Source organism: Hyperolius riggenbachi, chromosome 2 (genome assembly GCF_040937935.1).
Source record: "Hyperolius riggenbachi isolate aHypRig1 chromosome 2, aHypRig1.pri, whole genome shotgun sequence".
In the NCBI taxonomy this organism is placed as follows: Eukaryota; Metazoa; Chordata; class Amphibia; order Anura; family Hyperoliidae; genus Hyperolius; species Hyperolius riggenbachi.
Genome location: NC_090647.1, coordinates 136517628 through 136539687, shown reverse-complemented (window position 1 = coordinate 136539687; position 22060 = coordinate 136517628). Strand labels below are relative to the sequence as shown.

The 22060-nt window shown below is 42.4% G+C and overlaps 1 protein-coding gene across 1 annotated transcript in view; it reads left to right on the top strand.

Annotated features, from left to right (window-relative positions):
- The first annotated feature begins 16075 nt into the window (after positions 1-16075).
- The window catches only part of NXPH4 (neurexophilin 4), a 280593-nt gene continuing 274608 nt past the window's right edge, over positions 16076-22060 (top strand). Inside the window, exon 1 of the mRNA XM_068265158.1 lies at positions 16076-16428. Within this exon, the coding sequence (XP_068121259.1) occupies positions 16375-16428 (54 nt within the window). The 5' untranslated portion in view covers positions 16076-16374. The remainder of the gene's footprint in view (positions 16429-22060) is intronic.

Genomic DNA, 22060 nt, shown 5'->3' with positions numbered 1-22060 from the left:
TACACATCGTCCGTATGTGTCAAAAAATACGCATTAATGGGTATTACGGCACTACGCGTAACATCATAGTGTAAGTGCCTACATTACGGTATCCTTACGCGTAACTGCGTAAGTTAACGCGTAATTACAGTGATGAACCGTAGATAATTTCCTACGCCGTAACCGTAATTGCGTAATGCGTAATAGCGTAAAATTATGTGTAGTGATCCGTAAGCGTAGATTTTTCCATAACGACCAGCACTGGAGTGGTGGACTTGCCAGATCATACACAGAAATACAATAATTACTATAATTACAATATATATATATGTTACACAGTTCTAAACTGACTGGAGTACATATATATCGGGCTGATGCGCAATATATGAAATGTATCTCTCAAACAACTATCTCACTAGGATAAGGACCAAGAACCAGCGTACTGATTAATATCAAGGCCAACGAGCAAGTGAATACTCTGGCCTTAAATACCCAAGAGGCAGAGCAAATGCCGAGCCCCCAGAATTGACAGCATCTCCTGCAATAAGGTGTCAGCTGATGACATCACAGCTGACACCCCATCAGACACCGCCTCTTCAGCCTATAAAGGCAGCTCTGAGCTGCGCGCGTCCTGCCAGAAACAACACGCCGACCCACATCTACAGAGGAGCCGGGGATGCAAACATTCTGATTCACGTCTACAGGGGAGCCGGGGATGCCATTGATCAAATAGGAAGAGGAAGCTTCCTCCAGCTGCTCCACACTATCAGAGCAGCCTGCAGAGACCACACCAGGTAAGATTGTTACATTGGGATAATGCAACTGACCACTGTGAACCTAGTCTCAACCAAACACCTAAACATGGGAGGGGGGGGGGGGTAAATCTTTGTTGTGGCAAAGACAGCAATACAAATCTGACAGATTTCTAAACTGACCAAAAAAACAAAAACAACTTTACTCTTTTTAAATAAAGCCACAGTTTAAACCCTTCTGTTTACTACTCATTCTTTGAAAGGATTCATGTATAATTTGTGGGAAAGTTATAATAATCTGTATCAAGGCTATACGTCTTTTTTGTAATTTAATGTTATTAAAAAATTATTTTAATTTCTGATTTCAACCAGCTACAGTGTGGGAAAGAAGTATTTGATCCCCTGCTAATTTTGTTTGTGTGCCCTCTGACTAAGAAATGACCAGTCTAAAATTGTAATGCTCTCACTGAGAGAAAGAATAACAATTGAACCCTCAAAAACCCAGTGCCTAAAAGTCTGAACTTGATGTGCATTGGAATGAGTGAAATAAGTGATTGATCCCCTATCAATCACATAAGTCAGACGTTTCCTGTAAATGGCCACCAGGTTTGCTCATATCTCAGGAAGGATTTTGTCCCGTTCCTCTGCAGATCTTCTCCAAGTCAGTAAGGATTCAAGGCTGATGTTTGGCAACTCAAACCTCCAGCTCCCTCCACAGATTTTCTGTTGGCTTAAAGTCTGGAGACTGGATAGGCCACTCCAGGACCTTCATATGCTTCTTCTTGAGCTACTCCCTTTGTTGCCTTAGTCATGTGTTCTGGGTCATTGTCATGCTGAAATACCCATCCACAGCCCATTTTCCATGTCCTAGCTGAGGGAAGGAGGTACTTACCCAAGATTTAAAGATAAGTGGCTACACCTATTGTCTTTTTGATGCAGTGATCGTGTCCTATCCCCTTAGCAGAAAACCCCCCAAAGCATAATGTGTCCACCTCCATGTTTGATGAAGTGGATGGTGTTCTTGGGGTTCCTCCTCCTCCAGACACAGTGAATTAAACTGATTCCAAAGAGCAAAATTTTGGTGTCATCTGACCACAAAACTTTCACCCAGTTCACCTTTGGAATGTTCAGATGTGCATTGGCAAACTGCAGATGGGCCTGTACATGTCTTGAGCAAAGCCTTGCGAGCTCTGTAAGATTTGAGTTTTTCAGGACATAATTGCTACCAATTGTTTACTTGGTAACTATGGTCCCAGGCCCAGCTTCCCTGAGATCATTGACAAGTTCCCCTCTGTGTAACTCTGGGCTGTTTTGTCACCGCTCTCATAATTGTTGCAACTATGAGGTGAGATCTTGCATGGAGCCCCAGACTGAAGGAGATTGACAGTTATTTTGTGTGTCTTCTGTTTGCAAATTATCATGCCAACTGTTGTCACCCTCTCAACAAGCAGCTTGTAATCCAGTACTGACTTGTGCCTGTCTACAATCTTGTTTGTGACATCATTGGACTGCTCTTTGGTCTTGGCCATGGTGGCTAGTCTGGAATCTGATTGATGGCTTCTATGGACAGGTGTCATTTATACAGGTCCTGTATCAAGCTGGGATAAGGAGCATTTCTTCTTTACAGAGAGTATGCTCTTACCTGTATACACCTGGGAACATGAAATATTGTTGGTTAATAGGGGATCTAACACCTATTTCACTCATTACAATGTTTATCAAGCTATGACTTTGGGCACTGGGTTTTTGAGGGTTCTTTTGGGGTTATTCTGTCTCTCCCAGCTACTATAAACCTACCATTACAATTATAGACTGCTCATTTCTTTTTCAGAGGGCACACACATAAAATCAGCAGGGGATCAAATAATTCTTTCCCTCACTGTATAAATTCAGAACATTGCCAGGAAGTACACATTTCAAACTTTGCAGTGGTTACAAAAATGCACTGCTTGGTGTACTCTTGGCTGTACAAACTGCCCATAAGTGCAATATTACTGCTTAAATAATTAGCTGCATTTAGCAGCCAGCCTTGTTGGTCATGTTGCACTTCCATCTAGAACTTCCAACTAGGAGTACTCCGGGCAGAAATTGAACTTTCCTCACTAAAAGTCGAATGAAATATACATTATTTACAGTGGGCATTCAGTTAAAGGAGAGATCATCAACACTGGAGGGGGCAATGCTTACATAAGAAATTGATGCTTACCGGTAATTAATTTTCTTTTCATTTTTGTTTCATTACCCACTGTGAAGGTAGCCTCTGGCTATGTTCACAGTGGTGCATTGCAGAGCAACGTAACGGATGTGCCACACTGTGGTGTTATGGCATGTTGCATCGTAACACACTGCATGCAGTGCATTCTCACAAGACATGTGCATAAACAGTGACAGTGAAGCATACTTTGCATTGACTGCATGCTTCACTGTATGCAGCACAACACTCGTATAATGTGCAATGTTACTTCCCCAGTGCGTTACGTTACTGCTGTTACAGGGAACACACCCACTCTGAACTTAAAGAGAAACCGTAACCAAGAATTGAACTTCATCCCAATCAGTAGCTGATACCCCCCTTCCCATGATAAATATTTTCATTTTCACAAACCAATCATCAGGGAGATTGGCTAATATTGTGGTGAAACCCCTCCCACAGTGTGATGTCAGGTCCATGGTTCTAACATCACACTGTGGGAGCCTTGTTGCATTGTGGGAAATAACAGCTGTTTACAGCTGTTTCCAACTACCAAAAAAGCAAGCAACATCTCCTTCCACTGACATTCCCTACCAGCAGTAAAAATGTCCCCATGTAATACATGTCAGAATGTAAATCAGGGAGAGGAAAGATTTTACAATTGGCAAACACTGACTAAATCATTTATACATAATTATTGTAAAAATGAAGCACTTTTTCATTACATTATTTTCAGTAGAGTTCCTCTTTAACTTTACTGTCCTGTTTTTTCTTATTAAGATCAACAGACAGCATTATTGCTTTTAAATGCAACTCAAATATTACTTTTTCCTAAGGGCCCATTAACATTATATGTGTTCTGGTATTTTCAGAACACGAAAACGTTTATGATGAACAGTCTTGTGCTTTCTCTATCAAAAGTGCAGCATGTTGAATTTGTATCTGATTTTTTTCCCTTTTTTAGTATGTGTTTCCCATTTAGTGTATTAAGTTGAGTTCCTGACAAAGGCGTGGTTAACGCCGAAACGCGTCGTGACGTCAGACGGCACCTCCGCGACCTGACCCCGCCCACCGCATCCAGCTCCACGCCAGCAACATCGGTCCCCGCAGCTCTGGCCAAGCGCGGCTGACAGGAGAGGATTGCCGGCAGGCTATACAGGCGCAATTGTTCTATCATACACTGTAAGTGTATATTTATGCGTGTTTTATTTAAGTAAAAAATTTATTGCACCAGCGGTGTGCTCCTTTTTTCTTTTTCATCTTGATTTTGTGCATGACATGTTTGCAACTAGTTGCCCTGGTCAATGCCATCTATACAGGCCCGGATTTAGGCCAAGGCCACCTAGGCCATGGCCTAGGGCGCCACAGGAGCAAAGGCACCAAAGCAGCAGGCTAAACCGGTGCAACATTTGCAAGCTTGCAAATGCTGCAATGCAGAGAGATCAGGCAAGCACCTGACTGCGGTACTCTGCCGCTAGCTGCCTGTGCAGCAGCCACCTTGCTCTCTGTGCACGTTTGCATTGTGGCTGGCGGCTATGGACTTGGGCAGCATTGGAGACAGAAATGAAGAGGAAGCTTCTGCGCTGGAGATGAGCAGATAAATGAGTGACACTGATGGCTGCTGTGCAGGGGTGCCTCTAGCCATTTTGCCACTCCAGGCAAAAAAGCCTGTGGCACCCCGTCCCCCCCCCATGTGGCGGCCACTACGGCCCCCGACCCCTTCCCCCCTTAACCGTGGCGCCTCCCCCATTTAAAAATAATCGGAATGCGGCAGTGTTTCACCAAAAAATAATCGTAATGTGACAACGTTTTACCAGAAAATAATTATAATGCAGCAGCGTATCACCAGAAAATAATTATATTGCAGCAGCATTTCACCAGAAAATAATCATAATGTGGCAGCATTTCACCAGAAATTAAACTTACTGCGGAAGCATCTCATCACAAAATACACATAGGCAGGGCTCCACTTTCATGAGGCACAAAGGGGGACAGAAGGAGGCACAGGGGTACTGAATAAGACACAAAGGGTGGCATAGGGAGGCACAGGGGGACAGAAGGAGGCATGAGGGTCAGAAGAAGTCACAAAGGAGGACAGAAGGAGGCACACAGGGGAACAGAAGGGGGCACAATGGGCGACAAAAGGAGGCACAATGGACGACAAAAGGAGGCACAATGGGGGACAGAATGAGACACAAAAGAGGACAGAAGGAGGCACAGGAGGACAGAAGGAGGTACACAGAGGAGGAAGGAGTAAAGGGGGACAGAAAAAGGCATAAGGGCCAGAAGGAGGCACACAGGGGGACAGAAGGAGGCATACAGGGGGACAGAAGGAAGCACAAAGTGGGGCAGAAGGAGGCACAAAGGGGGCATAAGGAGGCACAATGGGGGACAGATTGAGGCACAAAGGGGGACAAAAGGAGGCACAGGAAGAAAGAAGGGGGCACAGGGGGACTGAAGGGCACACAGAGAACAGTAGGAGACACAAAGGGGAAGAAGGAGGCATGATGGGGACAGAAAAAAGCACAAAGGGGGCAGAAGGAGGCACAGAAAGACAGTAGGAGGCACAAAGGGGAACAGAAGGATGCACAAAGGGAGACAGAAGGAGTCACAAAAGGGTGGCAGAGGGGGATGTAAGGAGGCACGGGGAGACAGAGGGAGACAGACAGAGCCACAGGGAGACAGAAGAAGGCGCAAAGGCGCACAGAAGGATGCACAGGGTAACAGAGGAAGGTGCAGGGGTCAGAGGTGGCACATGGGGACTGAAGAGGCACATGGAGACAGAATGAGGCACATGAAAACACAAGGAGGCAGAGGGGGACTGAAGGAGGAACAGGGGAGCAGAGGTAGCACAGGGGGGCAAAGAAAGGCACAAGGGGACATATGGAGGCACAGGGGGACAGAAGAAGGCAGAGGTGGCACAAGGCGACTGAAGGAGGCACATGGAGACAGAAGGAAAAACAGGGGGTCAGACATGGCACAAGGGACTGAAGGAGAGACAAAAGGGACAGAAGGAGACACAAAGGGGAGAAAAATGATGTACAAGGCACAGAGGGACACAGTGGCAGCTGCCTGCAACTTACGCTAAGCAGATGCAGCAGAAGCTAAGAATAGAACACCAATGGGGCGTGGCTTAGTCAAGGGGGCATGGCTTCATCCTGGGGGTGTCGCTTAATTCAGAAACATGGCGCCCCCAGGACCAATGGCACTCCAGGCAATGGCCTGTTCTGCCTATGCCTAGAGGCTCCCCTGCTGCTGTGGTGTGAAGGCGAGCTGGCTTCCTATACTGAAAGGGGGGTGGGAAAAGGGGGGATTAAGGGAGTCATCTGGCTATCTATACTGGAGGGAAAGGTGGGTGGAGTCATCTGGCTACCTATACTGGAGGGAAGGAGGGGAGGGGTCATCTCGCTACCTATACAGAAGGGGGGCGGCTGGGGACAGTGGCCTTGGGCGGTAAAGAGTACAAATCCGGCCCTGCATCTATATAAGGTCAGAGCCTTCAAATGTTATTATGAGAAAATCCAAAATTCCAACTTTAGTGGTGACGACAGCTGGAGCTCTCAGCTCTGGTCCTTGTTCAAGGATTTTCTTCCTCAATGCCATTTTTCTGAATAGGTCATAAAAATTTCCTGGAAGGATAACGGCTTTAGAATGCAAATTTTTGTAGTAACAAAATTCTTGTTCTTGTCCGCTTCCTTTATACTTAAAATCCACAAATGGCATAATTGTCAATGTTACAGAAACCTTGAGCAAGACGGAAGGTGAACTCAGCATATATTTAGAATTGCGCACATAAACACTGCAGCTTCTGCTATGATGATTAGACTCTCAGTTTTACCAGTTGGCTAAGTGATGCTTCTTTGTGCAGTTTTTGTTGCGTTAAATCACTGATTTTCTTTGCAGCCAAAGAGATCAGCAGGGCTGCCAAGCTACTGGCATTGTTTTAAATCAAATAAATATGGCAGCCTCCATATCCCTCTTACTTCTGGTTTAATTTAAAGTAGTATTTTCAAAAGATAGTTACCAATGATCCTTTCATGTTCCTGTCAGTTCAGGTTTTCTTTAAAGTGACCCTGAGATGAGTAATAATAAAAGATTTATACATACCTGGGGCTTCCCCCAGCCCCCTCCGCCATCTTCCTCTGCCTCCTCGTTGTCCCGTTAGAAGCCCCGATAGCTTGCCCAGTCGGGGTGCACTGTGCATGCCGGGAGCACTCTGTGCCTGTGCAGTACTACTGAGCAGGCAAAGAACGCTCTCAGCTGCAGGAGTGAGACGGGGGGGCGCATGCAGCCCTGGGGGGCTCTGACTTGCCAAACTTACAGGACTGCTAACAGGAGAACAAGAAGATGGCATGGGAGCAATCGGTCTGGAGGGGGCTGGAGGAAGCCCCAGGTATGTATAAATATTTTATTATTACTCATCACTGTTACACTTTAACCCCTTCTCAACCGCCTAACGCTGATAGGCGTCAGGAAGGTGGCAGCCCCAGGACAGCCTAACGCCAAAAGGTGTCAAGTCCTGGTTTTGCTCCGCCATCAGTCTACCAGTGACTATCGCCGCTAGTTAGACACTGAAACCGCTATCTATTTGCGATCTATGGCAGAGCTGTACTGGGGACAGCCATGTCACTCGGCTATCACCTGGAGAGGCTCAGAGAGCGACTGGCTCTCATAAGCTGATGTCTATAAGAGCTGATCACTGTGATTGGTTGGCAGGGGGAGGGACGGAGAGGGGTAAAAAAACCCCAGTAAAATAAAGAAGTTTGTTTTAAAAAAAAATACTAATAAATAAAAAAATTAAAAATAACCAAACATTGAACGCGAGGTCAGAGCCCACCAACAGAAATATCTGTTGGTAGGCAGAAAAGGGGGGGGGGTCATTTGCGTGGTATGGCTCTGCAGCAAGCTATTAAAGCTGCAGAGCCCAAATTTGTAAAAAATAGCCTGGTCACTAGGGGGTTGTAAGCCTATGGTCCTGAACTGGATTTGTAGCAATTATAGACAATAGAAAGTGATCATCAGTCATGGGTAAAACACCGCTCTGATCAGAGAGATTGCAGCAATCCTAACCTATCTACCGTAGATACTGCTCATGTGTTTAAAACATTTGACACCGATTATAGGTCCTGTTCTTCCAGGTGGTAAATTTGCAGTCACACTGCAGTCTTAGGGGACACTGGAAAGCAGGAACACAATTCAATGGCAGGGTAAATGTGGGACACACTTTGGTGTAGTACCTGGGAGGCTGGGGCACAAAAAAGAACTTTGGAATCACTCCTCCTACTTTTTAAAACATATTTCATAAGGCCATCCTGCTGTCACCAAAGGTGTTTTTTTAATACTGCTATGGAAAGTACAAATCACTGTGGGCTCTACATCTCAAAAAAATAGATTGGACAGCATTTTCACTGACCTTTAACCAGGGAAACTCTTATATACATATAAAGCAGGAGCAGCTTTGCATGGCAACACACATATTTGGAAGATTATGGTGTGGCCAGTGTGTATGGATACTGGAATGGGTGGTTAACCCTTAACCTAGCGGTTTTTGTTTTGTTTTTTTAAAAAAGCTCTACGCCAATGTCAGCTATGTTTGCATTATGTTTATTAAATACCTTGCCGAAACATTAATGTCAAAGTCCACATGAGTCAGTAGGGATTGTTATTCAGTGCAAATAAATTTGACATGAGAATTATGCTAATTATAATGATAACTGATTATGGTAAGTATTATGAAAATCTACTGTAAGGGCTGAAACCCACTAGAGCAATTTTGTGAATGTTTAGGGAGCGATTTAAAGTGTTAGCGATTTCGCTAAACGCTCAGCTAATGTTAATGGATGGGCCAAATTCCACTGGAGCGATTGCATTTACCAAAATGCAAAAGCAGGACATGCAGCATTTTTAGCATGTAGCGATTAGCGTTAGCGTTTCTGCAATGTAAAGTATATACTGTAAATGCTGGCATAATTGCTCATCAAAACCTACACAGAGTGATTTTGCTAGCGTTTTTACATTACTGCACACTGTAAAAAAAAAAAAAAATAATTGAAAGGACCAATCAGATTTAAAAACGCTAATTACTACACAATCTCTGGCGAAAAACGGACACTTTTCAAAAACGCTACCAAAATCGCCAGCAATCGCTCATGAAATTGCGTACAAACAGCTCATTAAAAACACTCACGATTGCGATTAATGGTAGCGTTCTGTAGTGGGTTCCTCAAATGGACTAATCAAACCTTGCTGTGACAGCATTTAATTAGTCCATTTTCAAGCTGCATAGGTTTGCAGTAACATTTGCATAATTCTACAACTTGGAATTATGTGCGTATCTCAATTCAAGTAGAAAGTTGGCACTGAAACAAAACTTTGCACTAAATGCCTTTAGATGCCCACAGAAAGATGGAGAAATAAAAATGCCTATAGATGTCTGCAGCAGGTGGAAGTAGTTTTGGACTAAAAACTAAAATGCCTCTACATACTCGTGGAGAATGGATGCAGAAACACCAATAGATATTGATGACAGTCCAATGCTAGGTACACACGATACAATTTTCTGATAGATTTACTGTCAGATCGACTATTTCCAACAGGTCCGATCTGAATTCCGATCAAATTTCAGATTGATTTTCAGTTCACTTCTATGGAAAATCGATTGGAAAATCAGTCAGAAATCAGATCGGACCTGTTGAAAATAGTCAATATGACAGTAAATTTGTCAGAAAATTGTAGCGTGTGTACCTAGCTACCTAGCATAAGGTTTTGTTCTCACCAAAAATCACAATTGCTAGCGCAATATGCACAGTGAAAACGGACCTTTAGGGAAAGTTCATTGCAGAAGATTTCATAAACAGGCTCTAAAGGTATTCCTGTTACAAAAGCTGCTCTAGCATACACTGCTTGCCTATATTATTAAACACTGTGTAGCCACTGCTATGCTTATCTTATGGAACACAACACTAATGCTAGGTACACACAATGCGTTTTTTTAGTCGATTTTCTGTTCAGTCGATTTTCGATTTGTTTTTCCACTCAATTTCCCGCTCGATTCTCTTATCTTTTCTTATCAATTTTCATTCACTTCTATGAGAAATCTGTCAGTAAAATGATCGAAAGTAATATCCGACATGTCGGAAATTATCTATCGAATGCATCTATAGAACGCAAAAATGTATCGTGTGCACCTAGCATAAAACAAATGCCTGCCCGCCCCCCACTCCAAGCTCCACCCTCTGTGTAACACAATCTCATTTCAAGGCTACTGTCGAACTTTAAACAGATCATTCAGCTGTTTATTCTATTTACATAAATTAGACTTCATCTGCTATTCAGAGAGGAGAAAATAGAACGGATCTACAATATAGCTAACCTGAGCATTTTTTCCCCACACAGCGTGCAAACAAAGTGACACTTACAGCAGGGAATTGTAATAGGGTGTTAATTGTATGGCTAAGGAAGACCAAGACTGTTTTCCTCATTAATACTTAAGTCAACCAAAACATTAAAACCACCACTAATATTGTATATGTCCCTAATGTGCTACTGAAACAGTTCTGACACAAGGAGGCATGGATTCCACAGGAGAACTGAAGGTATCATGTATTTGGCACTAAGATGTTAGCAGCAGACCATATAAATCCTGTAAGTTGATGGGAGCACCCCCTCCTCCTCCCCTATGGATTGCCCTTGTTTTTCCAGCACAATTCATCTACTGTATGCTTGATTGGATTGAGAGTTGGGGAATTTTGAACTGAAAGAAATTGTGATGAATCAATCCAGGTCACCTTCTTCCATTGCCTGGATAGGTTTGCTGCTAGGCAGGTTTAGCAATGGACAGCAGGGGTATTGGGGTTGCTCTGTGGCTACGCAACCCCACAACCAACCAGCAAGCTATGATGCCTTGTGTGTTCTGACCACTTTTTTGTTGAGATGTTTTTGAGCAGTTTGTGTTACAGTAGTTCCTCAGTGGGACCAGACAGGCTAGCATGTTGGAAGCCCTCTTGCTGGTCCACAAACTGTCCTTTCTTCAACTACTGGTAGATACTACTAACCGATACTTAGGGCCAGTTCACACCTTCAGTAGAAATGTAGCCGTTCTGTACGCTTTTTGGCGCAGACATAAAATGGAGGAACTGATTGTAATGTTAAAAATATTGGCTGTCTTGACCTGCAAATCAAAACAGATCTCTTGGACACATTCATGAAAACTGAGCGGATAGTCTGAACTTGACACTTTTTTTTTCTGGAGTGCGGATCCCCATGGAGGCAATGAAAGAGAATGCAAAAACGGATCTTCCGTTCACACAGAACTTTGCACATAAATTTAATGCCAAAGCGGATTGCCTAAACTTCCTGCTCCTACCCTAAGTTCCACCTTTACAGACTTCCTGTTTACAAGCAGGGCTTGAGCAGGGCTTCAAAAAAGGCCAACCAAGTGGTATTTTAGTGGTACATTAAACAAGTAGTACCTTAACATTCAGTATATTAATATTTACATGTAAACATAAAATGGTACATTAACATTAAAGGGTAAATTAAAGAGGTACATTAAACAAGGCTATATGGGTAAAAAATTGCTTGGTACAGCATAACCACTCCCAGTTACTTCTTATTGATCAAAAAAGGTACATTACCATATTAAAAACACCCACCATATTTTTACCATATGTTAAAACGTACTAGAAATGTGTGGTGCAAAAGTACAAAATTGTGGAAAACAGATCCGTTTAAAAAAAAGGTCTGTTTTAAACTGACCATTTTAAATGGATCTGTTTTGATCTGCTGCTAGTGTGAATCTTCCCTAACGGTATACCAGGAACAAAAAACACCAAACTTTTTATTTGGTGATGCTTTGACCCAGTCGTTCGTAACAATTTGCCACATCAAATCCACTGTGCTCAGTCTCAGAGTGCTCATTAATGGAAACTCTGTTCTCAAGTGATAGGATGTACTGGGCATGTGCAAGGTTAGTGCTCACGCATGTGCAATCTGAGCTGGGAAAAATGGGAGGTTAGGGGTGGGACAAAACTGTTGACTGTGTGGGAAAAGGATGGGGACTGTATGCTAATGGCTGTGACCTGTTGAATATTTGCAGCACGGATTATGGGGATAGAAAGGAAGGTTTTAAGAGCTATGTGTCGGTTATGTACATATTGCTGTATGTTTACTTTTGATTACATAATCTCACTTCAGATGCACTTTAACAGGGTGTATTTCTAAAAAAGGCATGCAAGAAATAAATATTATTTATAGTAGAATATCAGTAGTTTTACCAATATTGTACTATAACTCAGGGCCAGGCAGATGCGAGAGAGACTCCAGCCTTAGGGCGCCGTGTAGGAGGGGGCGCACAACTCAGCTATCATTCCCCTATTGTGTTTGAAGCAAAGAGAAATAAGAAAACGGGATACATAGCATTGCCTGCAAGCCAGAGAACTAAAGAGTAAGAGGTGTGTGTGTGTTTGTGTTGGGGGCATCTTACTCTAATAGCAATCAGTGTGCCATGGCTGGGGTGGGAGGGTAGGGGGAACACTTTGATGTCTCAGCCTTGGGTGCTGGAGGACCTTGTCCCTCCTCTGCTATAACCCTAAGTAACCTAATTCTCACACTAACCCTCCCCCACCTACTCCAAACACTAACCTCATCCCCACGTACACTGAAGTTACTTGCCTGTTAACTTAACCTTCCTTACTCCTCCGCTGTGTCCCCGATAGTTCTGGTTCTTGGCTATACCAAAGCCGAGTGCCCACCTGGATTTCTGGCACCCATTTCCTCTATGCCCACCACAGCCAATTGCCAGTGCCAAATTTAACCCCTTGGTAATCAGCTTTATACCACTTCAGATACTCGCTCACCGCCAACACTGATTGGGCAGAACAAAGTCTGGAGCCCAAATTATACACTGAATGCTGTTATAGCCACAGTTAATAAGGCAGTCTATGCTGTGCCCATATTACCAAACTGCTACCAGCGCTCAAATTACCTGCTTCACCAGCAGATGCTATTGTAATAAAAATCAATCTTATTAATTCACCTGTTAGTAGCTTTAATGTTGTGGCTGCTTAGTGTATATGAAAGCAACAATCCTAATGCCTGGTACACACCATGCAATTTCCCGTCAGATTGACAGGTTGAATTGATAGTTTCCGACAGGTCCAATCTGATTTTTAATCATTTTTCTAACCGATTTTCCGATCACTTCTGTACAAAAATGTATCAGAAAAATGATTGGAAATCAGGACAGACCTGTTATAAATTATCGGTTTGTCCCATCAATATGATGTAAAATTGCATGGTATGTGCCAGGCATTACAGTGGCAGTTTCCTATTGGCACCACAACAAACCAGCAGACATATTCAGGCAACAATAATTACCCAATACACCTAAATAGGTTAAATAAATAGGAGGAAAGAGGTCATCGACCTCCGACAAGGCAGTTTCCTATTGGGACATATTATAAAAAAAAAAAAATAACCATCGGAGAACTAGTAAGCCGTTGCCAGGTAATGTTTGGTCAAGGTGTTATCAAGAACTCCCAGACTTATTACCCGTTAGTCCTGGGATTCATGTCAGTGATAGTGATCAGTACGCCATATGGTTTTCTCTCCTAGGTGCTGCTAGCCTTGAGATTCCCTCTACAAAGTGCTGCTGAGCCTTACAGTGCCCTCTCCAGCTAAACGTCGCTCTCCAAGGTGCTGAAAGCTAAACGGGCTCTCCAAAGTGCTGAAAGCTAAACGCTGCTCTCCAAGGTGCTGAAGGCCACTGTGGCTAGAAACAAGTGTATTTGTTGATCTGTTAGAAAAAAATGTGACATGAATGAAGTAGTTGTAAAACTAAAATTGGACTGTAAATCCTCTACACCACATATTTATTAATATTCTAACGGAGATTGTGCAACAATAAGCACATTAGTGGTAGCATAAGCTGCAATTCATTACCCCCTCCTAATAATGAGCACAAGATAGGGAAGGTCTGAGAATAAGCAAATATCAGGTTGCTTGTCCAGGAAGACAGCTGTGGTTTGGACGCTTTAAGAATCTATAATATTTTCATTTTGTCACCATTAACATGGAGCTGAGAAAGCTTTTTGAATCAATGACAATTTGATCACAGAGATAACAAGGATAAAATAGATGCAATATTACGCCTTGTCTCTAAGTCTTGATTCCAGTTCCGTAATCACAATGACTCTTTCATGGGAGGTGAAATTGACTCATTTGCCTTCATAATTACTCCAAATGTGTATTCATCAGGAGCTCTGTAACTGTTCTCAGCTCAGGCAAAAAAAGCCTCCTTTCTGGGAAATAAAAATGAACATTGTGCAATTGTAGGTTTATTATGCATGAGGTGCAGCGCGATTTAATTGGTCTGTGTAGAGAGAATCTGGCTGCGCCCATTAATTTATTCTCACTGCCCTAGATGGGGAATCACATCCAAAATATTATCCCAGGTATTCAGGCCAGAGGCCTCCCCCTCCTCTCCCTCTTTGCTCTTGCTATTTCCTTGAGGTGGAATAAATCACAGTTTCTCATAATTTCATAGGATACTTCATTTTGCTATTGGACAGCAATAATCAAAGCTAAGCTAAGCAAACCGTAGAAACTGCATTACGGCTGAGGATCAACATTGGCTTTTTCATTGGGACTGGTGTCATAATAAAGATAGCGTTGTGCTTGAATCCCCTACAGGGACAGTTTGGGAGGGAAAGCTGGGCGCCTGACAGCTGGGTATCTTCTGACATAGATTAGCCAGCATTGCAAGGCTGTGTGTGATTCATTCATCTGACACACAGCACACTTGTATCAGGAATGAACAGATTTGTTTGAGATCAATACAGTACATGCCTCGAGCTAAACTTATTCCTAGGCTATCCCAACATTAATGGGGGGGGGGGGGGGGTATTAAGGTTCCTGCAAGGGCTGGGCAGCAAAGGGTACAACTGGCAAAGCAACAGGCAATGAAGAGAGGGCAGCAACTTCGTTCACTACCTGGCTCTGGACAAAGGCAGAAGCCTGTTCAGAGCAGATTATGCTTATCAGAGTGAGTGAGCTAATGTCTGTGTGGTTTAAAGTTATCTATCTATCTATAGGATCTATCTATCTATCTATCTATCTATCTATATATCTATATATCTGTCTTTCTATCTATCATATATCTATATCATCTATCTATATCTCTCTATCATCTACCCACCTAGTTCAGGATGTATTACATTTTGGCACACCAGTAGATTCAGATCATAGTCATGTGGATCATAAATGAAAATGACAGCTAGCTTTGCCATGAGCACATCTATCTATCTATCTATCTATCTATCTATCTATCTATCTATCTATCTATCTATCTATCTATCTATGCTCAGTCAGGATCACAGCCATGTGGATCTTAAAATTGGCAACTAGCTTTGCAATTACCACATATTATAGCCATGTGGATCATAAATTAAAGGCAATTTTGCAATGAGCACAAATTATCTATCTATCCATCTATCTATCTATCTATCTATCTATCTATCTAATCTGGGCACACAGGCAGGTCGATGCTCAGTGAGTATCATAGCCATGTGGATCATAAATGACAACTAGCTGTGCGCAACTAGCTTTGCAATTAGCACATATGATCTATCTATCTATCTATCTATCTATCTATCTATCTATCTAATCTGGGAACGCGGGCAGATCTATGCTCAGGATCATAGCCATGTGGATCACAAATGAGAAGCATCTTTGCAGTGAGCACAGTTGAGCCAGGTGTAGATCTCAGTGCTCTGCAGCGCTGCTCAGTCGCTCGGTGAGCGCAGCAGATGAGAAAGAAAAGCTGATACAATGCTGATTGCTGCCGCTCTCAGTTGCTCTTGTTCATTAATGATCCTCTCTTAGCCAGCCTGCCAGCAGCCGAGCTGTAACTATCTCCACCAGTGCTGGCTGGTGGAGTGACTGGCTGCTGCCGAGACGCTGTACGGAGCTCTCTTCAGCAGCACTCAGACAGCAGCGAGCCTCGGATGGGAGGGATGAGGGGGGCCAGGACTAACCTGTGCCAGAGAAAGGAGGATTGGAGGAATATGAAATGATGAAAGGAGGGGGTCGCTCCTTCCCACCACTGGAGGGGCTGGGGGTGGCAATGGACCTTGAAACTCGTTCCTTGGACTTTCTCCTGTAACACATCACACTTCCACATCCTCAAAGCAAGTGGAAATCCCTGTAATCTTACACTCCCTCCTTGTTATCTGCCTTCCCCTCTGCCCTCACCAATCTTCCCAAAACTCCAGCAGCTCCTACCTTCCCCATCCTCTTCTCACCTTCACCAGAAACAGACAGTGGCTGGTTCAATGGGGGAAGGTTTTACTCCTGATCCAAGCAAGCAAACTCTCTGGACAGGTGACTGTGCCCTGAGCTAGGAAGACTCCATACTCTTCTCTTCTATAAGTGGAGGCCAGTTCTCTTAAGAAAATGGATCTCCTCACCTGGGCATTTGCCTTTTTCTGCCAGTGGATCTTGCACAAGGTAAGGCAGGCTTAGGTGGCAGACAAGCCACTGTTGCGGTCTGGAGACGCAGGGAGTTAATAGAGTGGCGTGGGAGACGTGTTTTTCAGAATGCATGGCAGGAAAAAAAAATGTAACAGTTCAAAACTTGTTTGAGAAGAAAACTGCGAGCAGGATCAGGAAAGAAGTAGGTGGGGGAAGCGCGCCTCCTGCCTAGAAGTCCTCAGTGTGTGGGTTGCTGTTTCTCCTTCAGAGACAAAACACAGAACTCAACTCAGAGTATGTGCTCTGATTTATTGGAATTTGCTGGGAAAGTCCTCGTTTGCTGCGATCTGCTCTCTATCCGGTAGCTACACAGTGGTGATGGGACTGGATGAAGTGACACTGCCAGAGACACTCCATAATATAGTGCGAACAGTAAAGAGGGGACTGAATAGGGTGACATTGCAAGAGACACTCCAGGTTGTACAGTGGGCACAGTGATGGTAGTGTGGCACTGCCAGAGACACCCCAGTGGGCACAGTGATGAGGGGACTGGATGGAGTGACACTGACAGACACTCCAGACTGTACAGTGGGCACAGCGATGAGGGGACTGGATGGAGTGATACTGCAAGAGACACTCCAGTCTGTACAGTGTGTACAGTGATGAGAGAACTGGATGGAGTGATACTGCCAGAGACTCTCTAGACTGTACAGTGGGTACAGTGATGGTGGAGTGACACTGCCAGAGACACTCCAGTCTGTACAGTGTTTACAGTGTTGAGAGGACTGGATGGAGTGACACTGCCAAAGACACTCCAGTCTGTGCTGTTGGTACAGTGATGAGGAGACTGGATGGAGTGACATTGCCAGAGACACTCCAGTGTGTACAGTGTGTAGGGACTGTATGGAGTGATACTGCCAGAGACACTCCAGTCTGTGCAGTGTGTACAGTGATGCGAGGACTGGATGGAGTGACACTGCCAGAAATACTTCAGTCAGATCATATCAGCAGGCAGCACTTAGTGCTTCTTATCTGCTCCACACAGGATATTAGTGCACACGTTGCTGCAGGGTGCTGCATTATATTCTATCATGTGTGTGTAGGTTCTGTCACTTATTAGATTTTGTCCTCAGGAATGCATTAACATGAACCAAGCCAAAAAAAAAAAATATTACTGTTGTCCTTAGCAACCACTCAAATTGTTAATTTCACTCTGAAACAACACTCATGCCAATCTCCCAGAATGTACTGGCCCAATGATATCCTATTTAGGAATCAGGATGAGGTTACCTCACATCCCCATGCTAGCCATAGCTGCAGGTACACTTTTACATAAAACGGCCTGGGGTAGATAGAATTTACATTACTGGTCAAATTTCATTTGTAAGCTGTGTTGTAGCCTGGGAAATTCATAGAGATACTAGGAGTAATTGTTATGGAGCTACCCAAGATTAATAATCAGCTGTACATAAATAAGTTGCAGTTAAACATAACAATTACCTCACACAAGGGCCTGGCACAACTTCTGAATAAACTCAATTTTATTGTCACCATAACAACGCATTTCGTGCATCTGCCCCACTTCCTTAGGTATTGTGTCTGAAAGAGAGCCATGAGACAAAACATTTATGAACATATACTGTAATACATATATAGACATATACATTGGTACATTCATGTCCTGGGTTTAATGTGGTCAGTATTTAGTAGTGACCCATTGTACAATATACTTTTTTTAAAAATAAAATTTCTGCAAAAAATAGCTAAAAATTATGCATAAAATCTGTAGTTTTGCATGCAAATTTGCATGTATGCAAGGGTTGCAAGTCGATGCAAAAGTTGTGTACTAGGTTTATGTTTCTACAGGTTGATAGTGAAATTTCTTTAGAGATGCATTAAAAGGGCAGTCTCATTTTATCATTGCAATTTGTATAAATGCAAAATTGCAAGAGTGCAAAAAATTACAATATTGTGACAGTTTTTGCCTTTAGCCTGCAACACTGCCATTGCCAATGGTTTACCTATTGCGTAATGCAAACATCTAGAGGTTTTTCTTTTCAACCTTCCCCAAAATAGCCTACATTGTTATACAAACTTTTACAGGTGTATATCAGCCCAAAAAGATTAAATTGTTTTAGACATGTCTTTAAATGTTTTCAGAAATTTCATAATAGTGTAATTTCTCCATTCATACAATTTTGCAATCATCCAAATTGCAGTAGTAAGAGTGAACATTTCATGCATCAGTAAAGAAATGTTGTTATGAACCCCATAGAAATATAAATCAATTATAGGACTTCTAATCTAACCCTTTCAGTCATGCCAAAGTAAACAAAGAAATATGCATTATTTTTATCCACTTTCTTTTTTTTTTATATTTGAAGATTGTTGCTTTCTTTTCTGTTTTATAAAAAAGTTATAGAAGTTTAATTTTTTTTAAAAAAACAATAACTTGTGTATTGGGTCATACCTAAATAATAACAACATTATTTTCAAAATATGGATGTGCTAATGTTTCAAAATATACAAATGTATTATATTTTTATGTATGTTTTATCATGGAATGAAACTACATCTTTCAGGAAAGACACCCGATGAAGTGAGCCAGACCCACAAAATGCATTGTTAATGTGCCGATACAATGTTATTAAAAAACTGTTAGATAATTCTGTTAGGCAAGTCTAAAGCTGGCACTTAAAGATTTCCACTTAATGTGGCAAAATGATTGATACCTCTCTGAAAGGATTGATTCCTACCACACACTGCACGTTTTCAATATGTAATGAAAATGCACAGTATGTGCAGTGTGTGGTAGCAAAACAATTGAACTGCAGCACTGCACTGTTCGATGCAATGCAACACTATGGGCTGCTGATCTACCACCGATCCTACTCCGCTTGCAATCAACCTAGAGCTTCCATCTTGTCCAATCATTACTTTTGATAGATTTTTGATCAAACTCATCCAAAAGTCGATCAGTTGGACATTTAGGAGGAAGCGATAACCTGTAGATCGATCACATCTGCAGGGAATCAAATAGGAAAATCGATAAGTGTATGGGCACCTTTAGGCTTACTTCCAATTTATTTATGTACTGCTGATTATTGATCTTGGGCACCTCCATAACAATTACTCCTAGTATGTAGTGTTTACCTTTCGCAGCTGGCACCCCCTTTCCCTTACCTTCCCCACCATCCTCAACCCACAGTTTGGAACGCGATCAGAGGAGCACCAAGACCTAAGTGGAGACAGGTTATCTCCACAAGCTATTGATCTAGTTGCAATTTAGTTGCAACCCCCATTGTGAGTAGTACTCTGACTATACCGACTCACAAATAAAATGTGTATTTATTCTCCTTTCCTCTCTCTTCCCTCTCTGAGGTCCTCAGAATGGAAATTCATTGCTTGGAATGGCTGTTTAGAGGGCAGTAGCCATGTGAACAGTGCAATAAGCAGTCCCAGCCAATCATGCTCTGAGTCACATCAGTAAAACGTTGGCTGATTAGTTGCTTTGGGCTCCTGCACTTTACATATAGTCATTGTGCTTTGCATAGACTCAGAGCCAGATCATCCTCAAGGCCTTTCTAGGCAGTTGCCTAGGGCCTGGAGAGAATCTAGGGGCCTGGTGGATGTTGGCCCCCACCAAATCTTACTAAAAAAAAAGCCAGATAATCATCAGCAGTGGTCAAAAACTGCTATCTTGAATAGGGCCCCATTTCATCCTAATCCATTGCTGCAGAGACTCACCAAGTTAGCCACATTCAAAAGCTAATTTAAACCAGCTAAGAACTTTTGCTGTAGGAAAGTATGCTGGTGTGTAGATAGTATCCAAAGGCTATGGCCACTGGGAATAAAGAGTTAAGAGCCCACTCCATGTCCTGTTATAAATAGTGAATAATTCACAATATCAGGACACCACAGGGTACTGAATATGCATGCTAATAAGCTAGGTGTTAACTCCTAAGCATAAAAAAAGACTTGATCAAACAACATGTCGGAGGCCCACGGGGTGCAACCAGCGGACAGCCACACATCGCATAACATGGACCTTTGCAGCCAGCACTCCTGTCGTAATAAATGAGGCATGATCAGCGTGGATTGACCGCTAGCTTACTAGTTCCCAAGGTTATCCACGTTCAGTACAACACACCTGCCTGGACAGAAGCACTGGTGTAAAGTACACTCCAAGTCATTTTATGCTGTGCTTTCGATATTAGGTAGAACATAATAAGCATAATAGAAATGTTTTCTCTGCATGCCTGGTGCTTTGAGTTTTTAATACAGTACAGTGTTGTTTCTCTTTGTTGTGATGCACTCTATAAAAATCTTCTTTGCCCTCCTTATATTGGCGTCATAAATTGCGCTACTTATAAGTGGACAGCGAGAGCTGGTCATCTCTGCTATGCTGCACTACACAGGGAAGATCACAGAAGCTGTCTATAGTTTACCACCATACAAAACTACATGTGAATCCCCTAATATAGAAAGCAATGTGCTCATTGATAAATGTGTGACGCATGTTCCCAGATTTGCGAGCCTTGTGCTGAAGCAGGTCCAGCGAATTACACCTGGGTTTATAGGATCTACAGTGCTTGTATAATGTGCTCATTTCCTAGCTCAGTATTACCATCATGATAATAATTCATATGCACCGTGAGCATACATTATAGATTAATAGCATTCCTCATACATTGCACATAGACTATTATACATTGCTTCCATTGTAAAACTCACACCCATTAACATCCACTGGACTTCTGTTGCTTTTTTAAAGTGATATTGAATTATAATTTGTGGCTATTCTAGCAAAACTTACTTATAACCCCACCCCCACCTCTGCTTTTGTGATATTTAGTTCGTGCTTGAGATTGTATTTTCCCTAATCACCTATATAGAGAAATTGTTCAGTCATTTTGTATGTATTGTTTCACAGTAAAGTCACAGGATTCCTATTGTTTTGGCAGAATGGGAGCACATTCATATTGAATATTAGATGATAAAATAATGATTAGTTAAGGCAACGAGCAATACACCTAACCTTTACAATCACAATCACGCTGCTAATGAGTGATTGCACTGCATTAACAAAGAACAACGTAACTGTATAGCAAAGCATCTAGTGTTATGTTTATATACATACGCTCTATATTTAATATGTGTCTAGTCAGGGAGAAACGCGTAGGGAGAAAGGTTATTGATAAGCCTGTTTGTTGTTCAGGTTTCTTTTGTCAATAAAGATATATTGGTACGCAATCAGATACTATTACGTAATAATTTTGCCTACAACAACCCATAATAAGATGTTTCTTTTTTTACATGGTGAGTGTTAAGCCCTGCAGCTAAGGGTAATAAAGTTTTTAAATTTCATATGCTTTGTACTACGGTGTACAGGTGAGATCATATATATTGTATAGACATCCCTGCATGTGGTACAGTTTTTTCTGATTAAGTGATATAGCATGCATACACACACTAGCTAATCATTAAACAAATCCATTTTAGAAGAACTCTCAATTTGAGTTGTTGGCTACTCTGTAAAGTTCAGTGTGACCAGGCCAGTTACATAATGTTGTGTCATGTTGTTATCCATGCCACTGTCTAGGTTGTGTTGTAAACATATAGCTTCGAATTTTGTTTTCTACTTCTTTTATGCATACACTCATGTTCT